The following is a 15,642-nucleotide window of genomic DNA, read 5'->3' as shown; positions in this document are numbered from 1 at the left end:
ACTATCACCTCAGGGAAATATCTCCCATTAGAGCAGCTTACTGAGGGTCACCATGGTGCGAAGATGACTGGCTCTGAGTGGAATCTGCTCCATACTGTAGTAAGTAATAATCAAGAGGCAGAGGGAGTCCAGTGGAGTCCAGTTTTCCCGACATATAAACAAAGGCTGGATACCTGGCGGAGGCCCTGTCACACTGGAATGATTTGTTCCTCCTTCACTAGTTCTTTGTAACTAGACAGGAAGGGTGCTAATGTTTGTCTCCCCTGTGTCTGTTTTTGCTGCATGAGATGTCTATGCACTAACTACTGTATGATGAATTCATGAGGGAACTGGTACATGTAGATGATTTCCTACACAGCCACAGGTCAGTAACATTTGAGGTGAAACGTCATTAGCTCTGATATTAAACCTCAGTACACAGCTTATTTTTAACTGTGACAGTAATGCTTGGGAGACCTACCACGATGTGATGAATAAGAAGCTCCCAGGACTGACTCAGCTTCTGGTTCATCATCATGTCAGAGAGGTCAAAGATGAAGTAACCTGTGGAGAGAGACACCATTTAGTCCCTTTCAGACTCAACAATTCATTCATCTACCAAAACACAACTGATTCTTTTGACAAGAGCTTATCAAATGTGACAGGGGGACCCTGCTTCCATGACGATAGTGATGGCAACCAAAATGTGTCAGCAATGGCTGAAATCTTCTCAGATGAAATGTGACAACCCTTCAAGACCTCTATCCATCATCAGTAGTTAATGACAAAGACACAATGAGTTGTTTTTGGAAATCTTGAATGGCACATCATCATCACCTGTGGTGAATTCTCTTGCATAGTCTATGAGCATCAGTTTGCAATTTTCAACAGTAAATAAGAAAAATGCAAGGTCAGGACTATGTTTTGACACCAGGGGATGTTGTGGATTTGTTTGAGCTGTGTAGCGCTGACTGCAGGTAAGTTTTGGCATAGATAGCCTGATAACGCTCTGTTTTTAGTCTGCCTCAAAAAATCCTCCATTTGAAGAGCTAGGCAGCCCTACCCTTCCATTCTAGATAGATAGATAATCTTTATTGTCATTGTAACACGTACAACGAAAATTTAAAGTGACATCCAGTCAGTACAGCAATATAAATAAAAACATAACATATAAAATAAAAGCATATACATGCCACACACACGGGCATATTATATTTTAGCAGCACTGAGTTTGGTAACTGCTGTTGGATAAAAACTGTTCTTGAATCTAGTGGTCCTTGATTTGATTACTATGAACTGTCTACCTGACGGCAGCAGCTCAAAGAGTGAATGTCCAGGGTGTGAAATGTCCTTAATGATGCTCTGAGCTTATCTGAGGCAGCAGGAACTGCGTAGTTCTTCCAGAGTGAGGAGAGGGCAGCCGACGACCTTCTGAGCCATTTTAATGACCCTGTTGAATGTTTTCCTCTGAGCCACTGTGCACCTGCTGTACCATGAGAATAAGGACACCACTACACATGAATGCACAAAACAGAGGGTTAGGGTGAAGTGGTATGACAAGGGCGTGGATTAGACCTGGCCTCCTGGCCAACAGCTTCCTCTGCCCCAAGAGGTTGAGTTTGGGTCAAGCTTTTCCATAAACAGCCAAACTGAGCGCATAAACATGCCAGTTAATTGACACCACTTATCTTGTCCTTGTGCCTCATAATGATTCATTCAATACTGTGTGACATCTGAAATCAAAACATAACAGAATGAAGAATGACGGACATGGAGAACAACATAAGCTTGCAGCATATTTCTCTTTATATTCTGCAACATGGACATGATGTCAGTGTGAGGCCCAGGCTCTGTTCAGCTAATGTCTACACTAGAGAATCAAACTGCTGGTTCTACTGGTTTCTACCAGTTATCAACCTAAGTATGATCAGGACTGCCAGGGAAAGAAACTGTAGGTTTCTAGTGAAATCCTCCAAAGTAATACATTTACTTATTCACATTCAGATCCTTTGGACTGAGTTTCACAGATGTATTTATGTGAATGGGGAATTCCTTTCTTAAACCAGTTAGTCAAACGACTGGGTTTCAGGCTGATACAATGCATGCCAACATCATGGCTTTGTTGGAATGGCCCAGTTAAGTATAAGAAATCTGATTTAGACACTTGGTTTAATCTGACACTGACAGAGTTATGCGGCATGTAAACATCCAACTACAGTGGCCTTCTGTCTTTGTCTTTTACATAAACATGACTTGCATAGCATTATGGGTAATTCTTTATACTATATTGACAAAATGTGTCCACACCGCAGTACTTCCTGTCACTACTCTTTTTATCTGTTTGAATGTTCAGCTCTGTTGGTGAAACACCATAGAATAATTTTTTAACTTATTCATAGCAGCATGGAGAATAAACTGCAGAGTATTAACAGCTCAGTGCACAAAACATTAGGCGTTGCTGAGTTCCTGTGTGGGACATTGTTCTACTCACTGGACAAGGTCTTCATTCAGCAAGTGGAGAACGATTTATGGCATGTCACTGTGAGGTTAAGTTTGCAGCGTGGTATCATGGCAAGCTGTGCTAAATACACAGATCTGGTGAACAAAACTCCTCTCTAAACTTGCTGAGGCCTCAGAAAAGTCATTCCACATTTCTGGTGGGAGGACCTGGGAGAAGCTCTCCACTTATTGGTGCATGATTACTCCCCTCTCTGTTACCACAGGCATCCGACATGAAGGGCTCACAAAAATCAAGGGAGTTTTTGGCAGTTGCTATCTTGGTGATGTCACATGACTGTGCAGGGTTACACACGACGCCTGGGGCCAATCATAATGGCCCCCGTTGATCTTCACATACCAACACAGCTCCTCGTTTTGCTGGTTTCCAGGGCGGAGCTTCCTGAAAGAATGTCAAACATCCCAGGAACCCGAGGGGAGACCAAGTCGCCCGGCAGATTCAATAAATTTGCGGATTTAAAAGTTCTGATGTGCCACAAATTGTTGTAGAATACTTTCAAGATCAATACGAAAAAAGATGGCAGGATTTCAAGATATGGCCTGGCATACTCACTTACAGGTTTGTGAAGGCCTAGTGAAATCCAGCCAAATCAAATTTTTGCAATTTTGTTTAGTGAGTAAATGTAGTAATCTTCATTATGTAGATTCCAGGTAACAATTCATCTACAGGACAAGTGGACTTCAGTCAAACCCCTATGTTTACTATCACAACTACATTAACAATGTCAGTGAGTAGTAGAAACAAAGAGCAGCCACGGGATTCAAGATGATAGAGCACATCAAGATGTCAACACTGAGCATTCAGAGTGGCTCTGTTTACCATGTCTGCCACTTTGTGTTACAGACCATATGATTTCCATATTTGCTTCAGGTAATGCAAACAATGTAAAAGCTTGCTGTCTAATTTATTGACATAAATATTCAAAACGGTTTCTTATCCAACTGACTGACAATGTAAGAGTTGTTCTATCTGGTACAAGAAATGTTTTAAATGAGCACCATAAAACCTGACCTAAAGCTGTACCTAAGATTATGTAAGAAAATGAGACCAGTGAGATGGATAATGTCATTTCCTCACTTTTCCTTAAGATGGCAGCACCTCTGGGTGGACGCTCCACCACCAGCCCATTCAGACAAGGACAACATTTGTAATTCAGCACTGGACACTGCGGAATTGCTACTCACCAATGGAAAATGACACCAAAACATGAGAGAACACAGAGTGAGTCTCTATCAAATCTTCGGCCATCTGTGGATGCAGGAAAAAGCTGAGAAAACAAACACAAAAGTTCGGAAAATTATTTCAAAATACAAAAACTTTCTGGGATTTGAGAGTAATATCTTTACAATCAATCCAGCCACCTGTCATTTGACTGCAGATCATTACTGCCAGTTATATCTTTAAATCTATTCTCAGTGATAATGAATCTTGGCAGAGGATCTGCCCAAACGGTGTGGCAGAAATCAGAAACCTTCTACAAAGAATGAGCCAAACTGTTGTCAAACTCAATCAATACGCATACATATTGATTAGAGCCGCGCGCCAAATCATTAGTGAAACCAAACAAAGTATATCTAAACTAATAATTTCCGAACAATCCCTGACTTTGTTAAAATACTGAATAAATTAACTTACCAAAGCACTGCCCATGTTGCAGTGATACAACTGTGCGCGAAGGATGTACAAATATTTTTCCATTTCCATATATTCCTGCGGGCAGATTCAGGGATGACTTTACTAACGCCAGCGTTGACGAGCGTGAAAAATCCTACAGAGATCCCAGTTGTTAAAATCACTGAACTCAGCGCCATAGTTGAAATGGTAGTCTAGAAGGTGAAGAAGCTGGTCACGACTGTCCCCGCGGGAGCGTTACATGGACGCAGACACACGGATGGTTGATGACAATCACTTTAACACGCCAGCGTGTTCTTAGTCATTTTTGCACTCTTTGCCCAAAGAGTCTTGTGAAAAGGCGTGTTTCATTCACTGTTACTATCCAGAGTGATATGTAATAATCCAGACAAAACTATCAGTGTCCACGTTAAACCCCATTTACTGTTATGAAATCGCATCACCGCACGCTTGTGTAACTTTCTGACATCAACAGACACCAAACAAAGTCCTCACCAGGGGTTTGGCCCAATAGTATGTTTCATGTCTGGCGTTGTGTTCGAGTGCTGTCGGAAATGTTTAATCTGCCGTATCAGTGTTAGTAGTCCTGTACGATGGTAGGCCTACTTGGTAAAACACACAAATATTTGCGCAACAGTATACCTGTAGAAGAAGGTAATTTTCTGCTCGTATGATAAAAATCTGAATATGAAAGCTACTTCCAAACTTGAAAAATGTTGTTCAAATTATTTAAGAGCTGCAAATGATGAGTATTTATTATCATCAAATCTGCATGCTGTTAATGTCTGTCAGTCTGTGAGTCCTGTATTTGTTAAAAAAAAAAATCACAGTCCCTTGACTCATTTTTATTAACTACTGTAAAGATTCAAAAGAGAAGAAATAAAATTACATTTGCTGATTTTATATGACGAGATTTGGCTTGGTTTGGTTTTTGATGGAACTTGACTCTTCCACACAAATGAAGACATCAATTATTATAAATTCTCGATTTATTCTTGCTGCTTATTAGGTTTTCAAATTAAACAACAGGCACCCACGTATATTTTGTATTTGTATGCGGAAGCACCATAATGCACAAGAAAGTTGTTGTTTGACCAAGAAAGCTATAAATTACGAAGAACTCCAAGGCAGCGCTGCTTCCAAGCCACCTCATTCGTTCACAAACGATGGTGGACTGAATTATGGGAACAGTAGTTTGTTTCACATGTAAATAATGAATACGTAGCTGAGCATGGACCCTTTGATTTATTTATGATATAGCGTTATTTGATATTCTAACTGAACATCAGACCTTTCAGTGTAGTTTCATTCGGTGAAACCATATGAGTGAAACCATACAAACGCTTCTCTCGTTCAAGCCAGAGCCTGGCCTTGGACATTAGTAAATGCTGTAATCTTTAGCGAAACAGCGCCACCATCCGCTAAGGGGCTAGATCTAAATTCTTGTTTTGGGTCAGTAAGGTAATAGACCTGTTTGCAAAACACATTTCTTGTTATTCTTTTACTATGATATTTCATGACTTTCACTAATTTTATGAGATCTTTGTAGAAAATGATTTGGATTACATTGATGTTTTCTAACCAAATGTCTGTAATCAATCAGCTGGGGTCAAAATGATAAACTTCATTAGGTGCTATGGATTTTCACAGGTTTTGCCTATCTGGCTGATGTAAAAATATAGGCTACTGATCTAAACAAAAATGTCCACACACATTCAGATGGGTTCGTAGAACCAACTGCAGCACCCCTCCCTCCTGTTTCTTTAAGATGGTAAAGTGAGATACGTAGCAGCCAAATAAAATGCAACCCGGTCAGAAGTGTGTTTCTGCTGTTGCACCTACAGGTCACAGTAATGTCACTATTAGCATTGTCTTTATTAAATTTTTTTTAATTTTTATATCAAAACTGATTTAAATGTCTTATTCACTCTTTCAGTAGCAATGTCATTTTATTTTTATACTTCAAATTGAGAGAGGCTGAGCTGCAAACACAGTCCCAGCAATCATCCCAGTGGTGAAGTAAAGGAGCATCATGATGTGGGGCTGCTTTGCTGCCTCTCAGCCTCTGGCTTTAAAACAAGAAAATCTGCCACGTGGGGTGGCCCAGTCAGAGCCCAGACTCTGACCCAACAGAGATACTGTGGAGTGAACTCAGAAAGCTGTTTACAACAGACACCCTATAGAGCTGAAGCAGCTCTGTGAGGAAGAACAGTCCAAGGTTCCTTATGAACATTGTACAAGTTTGATCCACAGCTACAGGAATCTTGTATTTGAGATTAATGCTGCTGAAGGAGCTTCAGCCAGTTATTAAATCCAAGGATTCATTTTTCCTGCCTTTTCCACCAGCATTTTTAATGATTGGGCATGTTCAACAAACATGAAGTGTATATTTTTGTGTTAAATTTTTTAAGCATGTTGTGTTTGTCTATATTTGTGACTTAGTTGTAGATTGGATGACATGTCTATGACCAATGTAATGGTAATTACTGCTTTTCTTCTTCTCATGCAATGTAGTGCTTTTTCTCAGGCTCAAAACTATGGACTTGTATAGCTATTGTAGAAGCATTGTATGTACACCCTGGCCTAGGCAAAGGGCGAATTCCCCTTTGTGATGTTCTTGTACATTATCTTGTGTAACATGAAACTCAACCCCACCCTATCGGCCCCTATAAACCCTTCTCACACAAACTGCTCTTGGTCACTCACTGACTCTTTGCACTGAGTGTGTGACCTCTTGATCAAGATACTACTATTGTGCTTATGCTCTTGTCTGATTGTTTAATAAAACACACAAAGGCAGCTTGGATGTTCACTCTTTATTTCTCTAGACTCACTTTAGAATTTTCACCACACCAAATCATGTAGAAGACCAGGTAGAGTCAAAAGGAGGGCAGAGAAAATTCCTGCAAACCCCTCACAACCTGGAGACAAACAGTTTGAATGCATCCCCTCTGGACGACGCTACAGGTCACTATATGGCAAAACAATGAGACACAAGGACAGTTTCTTCCACCAGGCTGTCTCTCTGATGAAAACTTAAACCATGACTGTGTGACAGAACAACAACCCTCAGTGCAATACCTTGTAAATATACCTCTGTATATACATTATCTATGTGGAAACACCTCATCTAAACGGTGTATATTTCTATATTTATAAGTACTTTATTTTTATTTTACTAATGCACATTCTTTTTCTTTTCTTTTGTTGTTCCTCCTGTGTCCGACACAACTGATTCTGATTCTAATTCCAAACTCCAATTTACTTTTTCTTGCCACTGTAGTTACATGCATTTGGCCAGCAGGTGTCGCTGGCGTGGGATCGTTCAATTGTTTCAAAACAACGAACCATTTTCCGAATCAATTGGTGAAAGTTTCTTTTCTGCCATCACTGACATAACTAATATTTCACTGAATCCTCCAAACTACTCTTCAGAAAATAAAACCAATACTTTGACAGAGGTTTACGTTAACTACAAACCCTTTTCTACATAGCATTCTCATCGTGTCCGTATCATTTAATCCCCGCCCAGCGGGATTTACGGTGCTTGTGACTTCCACCTCATCACGGTTACTGTCGCTGGTGGGATAATCTGGTGGAGGACACACAGCAAAGGGGACTCCAGCTGGACACCTGGCAATTTGGCTGCACCCGCTCCTGACCCACATTCATTTGGTCCGCTGTTGACAACACTGACGGTACTGCTGAGGACCAGGAAGAGAACAGGTGACCACAGCGTTGCCGGGGTTTGATATTTCGTTGGTTATTGTAACTATGAAATATACATTGACCTCAGGTCAGTTGTAATTAGTGTAAATCAACAGCCGAACAAACTTGTGTGCATTTCTTCTACAGGTGAAATCAAATGGGCCAGTTGTTCAGATGGACAGGGCTATTGCTGAAATTACCATAAAATGTGTTGCAGTTTTAGGTTGCTTTGCTTTGCTTTCTTTCCTCATCTACAAAGTCTGAACAGTGCTGCCATTCCATCATTTGAAGCCTACTACCTGGTTCTTTAAATTACACAATCTGGATTTTTTTGTTTTCGTTTTATCCCCTCCATTATCCTGCTGTAAGGCTCAATTTGCTTCCACGGCTTCAGAAAAGGTGCAAGTTAACCTATGATTGACACCTGACAAAGGCCTGTTTATATGAAATTTACATAGCTAGTGTTTCCAGTTTTTGGTGACTTTTTTTTAACCTCTGGGAGTTTACTTATTAGTTTTGTAGCATTTCTGGATATTCACTGGACTTCAACTGCTCATGTGTCAATAAAAGCTGGAAAAATGGGTGTGTTCCTATAGTGTACAGAGAGGCCGTAAGTAAAAGATGTACGGTAGCTTGTATCAATGGATTTCTGTTCTGTCAACTGAATCCAAAAGTTTTAATTGGAATTATAAGCCGTACATGTTTTTTTTAAAGTTTATCAACTAATTCCTAACTTAAATGCAGAAAAGGGGGTGGGGGAGACCGCATCAGTTGATTAATTAGTGTGTTGGCAGTCATTTTTCAAACAAAAATGCCAAATATTTTATAGTTCCATGTTCTTAAATGTAAGAATTTGCTGCTTGTTCTCATTGTTATTTTTGTGGCTTTGTGTGACCGTAAGGTTTGTACAGGTTTGTAATGTACCTTCAGGAAACTAAATTACACTCTTTTGTGCCTGCATCACATGTGTCCTTTGATGAACATGTTTGTGGTTCATTCAAAAGCTGTAATTTAAGATGGCTGACCACCAGGTTTTCACAGCGTATCCACGTCTCACACTTACAGTATGGATCAGTGCCAAGAACCAGGTCAAAGTGAAGAGGAGGTGACTGGGATGGTATGTCAGGAGGCTGACCTGAGAGATGGAGAGTAAGTCACAACACTTCTCACAATTAATCAAATAATTGATCACCTCTTTGGTTTGAGTCACGTGTTTGGAAGCTACATCTACTATTTTCTCTTGCTGTCTGTTCTGTGTTTATTGAGGATGAGGGAAGTAACTGTGGGTGATCAGAAAGTGTTGCTGGTCCGTACCCAGGGTCAGTACAGTGCCGTTGGAAGCCAGTGCTCTCATTACAATGCTCCTCTTGTCAAAGGTAAACCTTCTTTTACTTTGTTTCATAATCTCTCTATGCCAGTATCTGAATCATTAACATTATGTAATGATTTCCATTGAATCTAAGTAATATTAACTGCATGTCCTCTGATAATCCAGGTGCACTGGTTGGTGACAGAGTCAGATGTCCCTTTCATGGTGCTTGCTTCAATGTCAGAACTGGAGATATTGAAGAGTATCCAGGACTGGACTGTCTGCCAAGTTATAAGGTAAAACATGTCTGTAGAGATCAACAGTTCAAGTAGGAGTTTACTGGAGAGAAAATCCAGTATATAGTCACATTTGTGATGGTTTATTTTGCACAAAGTAGTAGGCTTGTTTATGGTATTTTCATGTAATGTGAATTGGTAAAAAAAAACAACTTTGCCCAAACTAGATTTCCATTTAGTTCACAACACTGGTAGTTCTGTTACCAGATGTTACTGTTATTCAGGATACTTCCTCAGTCTTTCAAAATATTTCCTTCTCTTTTTAGCAGTGGATGCTGTTGTCAACATATTTAATCTGAAAGCTTAATTCTGAACTGAGACAAATTATCTTTTTTTAACCAGGTCAAAGTTGAGGATGGCAAGGTTTATGTTTCCATCAACAAAAAGGTAAGAAGAGCAAATCAAATACTTCTAAATTACCACAGTGTTTCCTTTCACTCTGTGTCAAAATGCAGTTTTTAACACTCCCTTGTTTGTTTGTTTGCTTCCCTTAGTCTCTGAAGTTAACCAAGCGGGTTAAGGAGATGTGCAGCGTATCAGCAGACATCAAACACACTATTCTGCTCATAGGAGGGGGTAAGGTCTTGGGGTCATAAATACAGGAAGTTTTGCTCGACAGGTCAAGCCTCAAGCCAGTCCTCAGTTAAAGATCATTTTCTGTGAACTGACTGGCAGGTTGAAGGCATTGCATCTTTTGGTACAGAGTTTGGTTTGTTACTTAAAGCTGCTCTACCTACTTTCTTTTCAGTTGATAGAAGGTTTAATGGGACTCAAAACAAATACACACCACAAACCAGTCCTTTTTTTCGCTCTTAGCCCATGTCATCCTGTTTCCTAAGGCTAGAACATAAGCTATGGATGTCTGGTTGTGACAAACTGTACAAAGTACAGCCTTCAGTCTAAAGCTAGCATTAGCTAACTGAGTAAATTTGGCAGTTCAGTAGACAGCTCTGGTTACTGCTGATGTGACACAAAGAACTAATGGTACACAAAGCTCAAATTGCTCCCAAATTAAAATCACGTTAATCCAATACAAAGGTAAAATCCTGACCATGCTAAGTTGCTAATGTTACCAAAACAAAACCTACATTAGCTTTAGATGCTAACACATCCAGAAGGAAGAACGCCACATCTGAGTCCTCTGGCTCTTTTTAACGCTCTCCATCTCAAAAAGCCAAACTGATGTTAACCCTGGATTTTGCTCTGTTTTTGTTCCACTCTCTGTAAATAGGGAATTTTGTTAGCAGGAGGAATAAAGGTCTAGAGATGATGCTCAAGTGTATATGTTGATGTAATGCTACCTATTTCCTTAAGCCCCATCTCAAATGTACCTTTTGAAAACTTGCACCCTGAATATGAATTTTGTGATTTCAGGTCCTGCCTCTCTGGTTTGTGCAGAGACGCTGCGGCAGAAATGCTACCAAGGTCGAGTCATCATGGTTACCAAAGACACCCTCCCTCCATTTGACAAGCCCAAACTGAGTAAGGTAAGAACTGAACCAAAACAGAGAGGTAACCTGTAGTTCTGTCTGTGTTCTAACCACCTTGTATCTAGAGGTAAGCTGTTAGCAAATAGCTTTGCCTTTTTCAGGCTATGAATCTGGACAGCAACAGCATCCTTCTCCGTTCGAGTGACTTTTATCAACAATATGGTATAGAGGTGTGGACCCAGAAGGAGGTGAGAAGCAAAAGCTAATATTCAGTTTGTGATTTATTAAACCAATCCTCTCTTTGCTCATGTTAAGAAATTTCCCATGTTGCAGGTGGTGTCAGTAAACCCAGCTGCTAAGGCAGTGAAGATGAGCGATGGCATGCTGCAACATTATGACCAGCTCCTCATCTCTACAGGCTGTAGGTGAGACTCATCTTGTTCCTCAAAGATGATTTTCTCAGATGATATTGGAATTACTGAACATGTGAAGACGATGAGAACAACCATGACAAAAACCTTGGATTTTTTTTTTGTTTTCCATGGGACAATTTTATCATAATAGTTTTGATTTTGTTTACAGAGCACGGCCGCTCAGCTGCCCAGGCTGTGATTTGAAAGGAGTAAAGTTACTGCAGAATTACGAAGATGCCAAAGAGATTTACAGCGCCTGCCTTGGCCAGAAGGCCGTGGTCATCGGGGCCTCCTTCATAGGTTATCAGATTCAGTTTAGAGCAAAATAACAACTGGATTGTTCCTCTTTACAAAAGCATGTTTTAGGTGTTTGTTTTTTGCTTTAGATAATCAGGTTGACATGATGCTCCACTTGTCATTACCTCATTTATATCTACCTCTCAATATTAAAGAGTGCTTGCTATTTAAATATTTGACACTGTAAATCACACCTATTGCAGTCTATTGAAGTGTTTCTATGATTATTAAACACAACAGGTATGGAGGTGGCATCCTACTTATCAGGCAAAGCTGCCAGTGTGTCCATGGTTGGCACTACTAGATACCCATATGAACGGTCTCTGGGTCCTGAAATCGGCAAAATGACTATGCAAGTAAGTACTTATGAGGTGCCTACTCAGAACACAATATCAAGTTCAGCTTATATTAAACATAATCAGTTTTAAAACCTTTCTCTTGCCTAAGATGTTGGAGGAACACAATGTGAAGTTCTACATGAACGACAGAGTCACTGAGATCAGAGGAGCGAATGGCAAGGTGACTTGACCTGTGACACAACATGTACACTGCCAGAACCGTGAAACTAAAGCAGCTGAATGGGATTCAGTCATTCATTATGCATGCCCGTGCTTTTTATGATATATCAAAATGTCTTCAGTCCAAAAAGCCTGCACAATAACCGAGACTGTGATGCTTTAAACCTAGTGTATTGTCTATTGTAGAGCCCTATGTATTTTGTTTTTTCAGGTGAAGGAGGTGGTGCTGAACAGTGGTACAGTCGTGGAAGCTGATGTGGTGATAGCTGGAATCGGTAATTTTATTATTCTACTGCAGGGTGTTGGTATATTTGTGTAGAGGGCTATCTTAACATGCAGACATTTTAATAGGTAGACCACTGCTAATGTTACCATTGCAAACACTACTCTGCCTTATCTATCATTTTACATTTAGAGCTTTCCTGTGAGATCTGGAAAAAAGTAACATTCAGATCTGTTTTTCAGGTGTAATTCCCAATTCAGACTTCTTAGCAGGAAGCAAGGTGGAAGTGGATTCCAGGAAGGCTGTGATAGTTGACAAGGTAACAGTCAGAGGACATACTGTACATAGCCTGTAGCCAGACTGTAATGACTGTGATGTTGACATAGTTAATGAAACTTGAGCATGGCTTTACAACTCTACATTTATTACTAAATAATAGAAATGTGTACAGTATAATATAAATTTTGATGAATTAATGCTGAATCCCTCAAGTGATTGTGCACAGGTGACTGAAATGCATAGTTTTGTGTAATATACACATAATGTTGAGGACATGCTGTACACATGTTTCACTTCTCTAACAGTTCATGAGGACCAATATACCAGATGTTTTTAGTGCTGGAGATGTAACCTCCTTCCCTCTGACTGTTCGTGGAGACCAGAGGGTCAACATTGGTCACTGGCAAATGTCACAAGCTCAAGGTAAGAGACTGAAGTTAAAAAAACAAAGGATGATATTATGTGCCTTGGTTTGGGGTTGCTGGTGAAGCTGAGTTCTGTTTGGGTAGTTCCACATTTTTATATACAAAATAATAGAAAAAGTCAAGAACAATATGTAATATTTGAAAAGTGTTATTTTATGTTTGGGCTCAACATTACCCTGTATTCTTTTCTTCACCTCAGGAAGAGTAGCTGCTCTGAACATGCTAAATCAGCCAACCAAAATTGAGTCTGTTCCTTTCTTCTGGACTGTGTTGCTTGGGAAGAGTATCAGATACACAGGTAAAGGATATATTGGGGGAAAAGGTCATTACAATAATGAATTTAGAAACATTTGAATATTTAAGCTCAGGCTGTGCTGAATCTTATTTCCCCTTTTAATTTCCGCAGGCTATGGTGAAGGATACACAGAAATCATATTCAAAGGAAAAGTGGAAGAACGGAAATTCCTGGCGTTTTACATCAAGTGAGCAGCTGCGGATGTAGCTCTCGATACAGCTGAATGTGAATTAATGTAATTTGTGTTACATTTCATTTCTGCTTTGTCAACAGGGATGAGGTGGTGGTGGCTGCAGCAAGCCTGATGTTCGATCCTGCGGTGGCTCATCTGGCAGAGCTGATGGCTACTGGCCAGACTCTAACAAAAGCACAGGCTCAGTGAGTAACAACCACATAAACTAAACTTTGCTTTTATATACTATGTATGCATTAAATGCAAGAAATAATGATTAATTCCTCAGTGGTGTTGGTTGTGTTAAGGCATTAAGGAATAAGTGTCATTCATATAGTTTATTGCTGCCTTAACTTGACTGATGAATCTACAGTAAGTCCATCATTCACTCCCTGTTTATTACTGTTTTGCTGTCCATCAACTCCTAAGAGAAATATCTGGCTTCTTAGCTGCAAAATGTTATGTTCTTCAGCTACATTTATGTGCCATTTGTTGCTTGGTAGGTGTTCCCTGTAACAGAAACAGTGACCCAAAAGTCAGTAAAATTATATGTAGAGCTGAGGTTAACAGCAAAGTCGGGTAATAATTCTTATTCTCTGTGGGCCATCGACTACAAGCGACTCTTAACACAGTCATTTAATATAAAATGTATAATATGAAAATAGATTAGTTTATGCTAATATTACTACTATTGTACTGTAATGCAGTTAGACATCACAGAAACCTGGGATGTTGAAGATGCATCTGAACAACATAAAAGTCATGTGAACGCTATACAGGGATATAAATTATTGGATTACTTTGTCCTGTGTGAAAGTTGTATCTCAAATCATAGACTTATAACTCTCTCTTTGTTGAATATTTGTTTTCTCACTTCCTTATCTGTTCAGAGCTGAGGACCTGAGCTGGCTGCAAATGTAACTCTTCTCACTGATGATGGAGGACACCTTTCTCTTTGTCGTTGCTCTCACTCTCAAATAATACCACATTTGATTGCTATAAGAATGACATCCGGGCCTCTGAGAGCTAATACCACATTTGATTGCTATAAGAATGGCATCCGGGCCTCTGAGAGCTAGACTAGCTAGAGTCAGACTTCTTCTTTTCTCTTATTCAAAGCACTGTTATCATAGCAGCAAAAATAGTGAATTTGTGCTTTGTGAACCCAGTGAATACTCTAATCTCTGTGTAATGGGCATTGTTTTGATAACACTAAGCAGCAATTTTCCCTCTATTTAGTTCAAGTTTTGAAGATGGCTGTACTAAATGTGTGATGTCTAAATGGTCTGCAGTTAATATTGGCTATACAAAATAAAATCTACATAAATATATTACATACATTTTAGGAACTTCATATTTTAAGGTTCCAATATTAATGGTACTAATATGGTAAGTGTAAAGTAGTAGTATTTTTCCACTTTGTTTCATCCACATTATGAAAATACACACTGCATTTAACCTGTCTGAAGAGTTGCAATATATTTACTTAAGTAACAAATTTAAAATCTTAAAATGCAAGGGTTAATGAAGTTGTGCAGTCAGTCAGTCAGTACTGTGATGAACACATTCACAATAACTTAAAAAATGAATTTGTACTGTAGTGCCTTAACCCATTATGCTGCTAATTTTGACAGAAGAGATGTACTGTAGCTTATTGTATTTGTAAAACACAAGTAAGAAACCACCTTTTACAGTAGTTACTAATAAAATAATATCCAGGTCCTTTGAGTTACTAATTAATATTCAGTAATTAAATGAATTTCTTAGGAATTTTGACACCACTAATCAAATATGTCATACCATGTTTACTGTTGTCAGCCTTTGTGTGTAGCATGTATTTTCTGTTGGGATTTCTTTTTCCTGTTTGTTTTTGCTACTTCCTGTTTTGGGTTTTGAAAGTCAAACAGTTGCTTTTGCCTTTTACATGTAACAAAATACAATGCAATCACCTTCATGTGTGGTTAAACATATCAAACAAATTGTCTTTGGATTTTAATTTCCTCTTCTGTTAAGTGCTTACCTGAGTCAGTTCTATTTCTCCATTTCTGTCACACTGGTTTTTTTGTGTTTATGTGAGAGTCTATTAAACATTTCATAAACCATCTGCTGCGTGTGGGCACTGCTTTCAGGGGTCTTATTGACTGCAAG

At 39.3% G+C, this 15,642-nt stretch overlaps 2 protein-coding genes across 2 annotated transcripts in view; one reads left to right on the top strand and one right to left on the bottom strand.

Annotated features, from left to right (window-relative positions):
- tlcd2 (TLC domain containing 2) overlaps positions 1 to 4,649 on the bottom strand; it is an 18,625-nt gene extending 13,976 nt beyond the window's left edge. The window contains exons 1-3 of the mRNA XM_020600205.1: positions 4,133 to 4,649; positions 3,682 to 3,764; positions 461 to 543 (exon numbers count right to left, since the gene is read on the bottom strand). Of these exons, the coding sequence (XP_020455861.1) occupies positions 461 to 543; positions 3,682 to 3,764; positions 4,133 to 4,308 (342 nt within the window). The 5' untranslated portion in view covers positions 4,309 to 4,649. The remainder of the gene's footprint in view (positions 1 to 460; positions 544 to 3,681; positions 3,765 to 4,132) is intronic.
- A 2,807-nt stretch (positions 4,650 to 7,456) lies between these two features.
- Positions 7,457 to 14,517, top strand: aifm4 (apoptosis inducing factor mitochondria associated 4). Its single transcript, XM_020600081.1, has 19 exons — positions 7,457 to 7,855; positions 8,903 to 8,986; positions 9,104 to 9,213; positions 9,333 to 9,442; positions 9,785 to 9,829; positions 9,937 to 10,018; positions 10,817 to 10,929; positions 11,034 to 11,120; positions 11,206 to 11,297; positions 11,455 to 11,585; positions 11,823 to 11,938; positions 12,030 to 12,101; positions 12,312 to 12,375; positions 12,566 to 12,642; positions 12,908 to 13,025; positions 13,227 to 13,325; positions 13,434 to 13,509; positions 13,596 to 13,700; positions 14,385 to 14,517. The coding sequence occupies exons 2-19, from the start codon at positions 8,904 to 8,906 to the stop codon at positions 14,413 to 14,415; spliced, it is 1,611 nt and encodes a 536-aa protein (XP_020455737.1). The 5' UTR covers positions 7,457 to 7,855; position 8,903; the 3' UTR covers positions 14,416 to 14,517.
- The last annotated feature ends 1,125 nt before the right edge of the window (positions 14,518 to 15,642 follow it).

Source organism: Monopterus albus, unplaced genomic scaffold (assembly GCF_001952655.1).
Source record: "Monopterus albus unplaced genomic scaffold, M_albus_1.0 scaffold45.1, whole genome shotgun sequence".
Lineage (NCBI taxonomy): Eukaryota > Metazoa > Chordata > Actinopteri > Synbranchiformes > Synbranchidae > Monopterus > Monopterus albus.
This window is presented reverse-complemented; position numbering and strand designations above follow the sequence as displayed.

What these genes read in the sequence shown, in the direction of transcription:
- aifm4 (XM_020600081.1), top strand. Translation starts at nt 8,904, where the DNA reads ATGGATCAGTGCCAAGAACCAGGTCAAAGTGAAGAGGAGGTGACTGGG. An exon ending in ATGTTTCCATCAACAAAAAG is followed by an intron (nt 9,830 to 9,936) that starts GTAAGAAGAGCA and finishes TGCTTCCCTTAG; the next exon opens with TCTCTGAAGTTAACCAAGCG. An exon ending in AGGCTGTGATAGTTGACAAG is followed by an intron (nt 12,643 to 12,907) that starts GTAACAGTCAGA and finishes CTTCTCTAACAG; the next exon opens with TTCATGAGGACCAATATACC.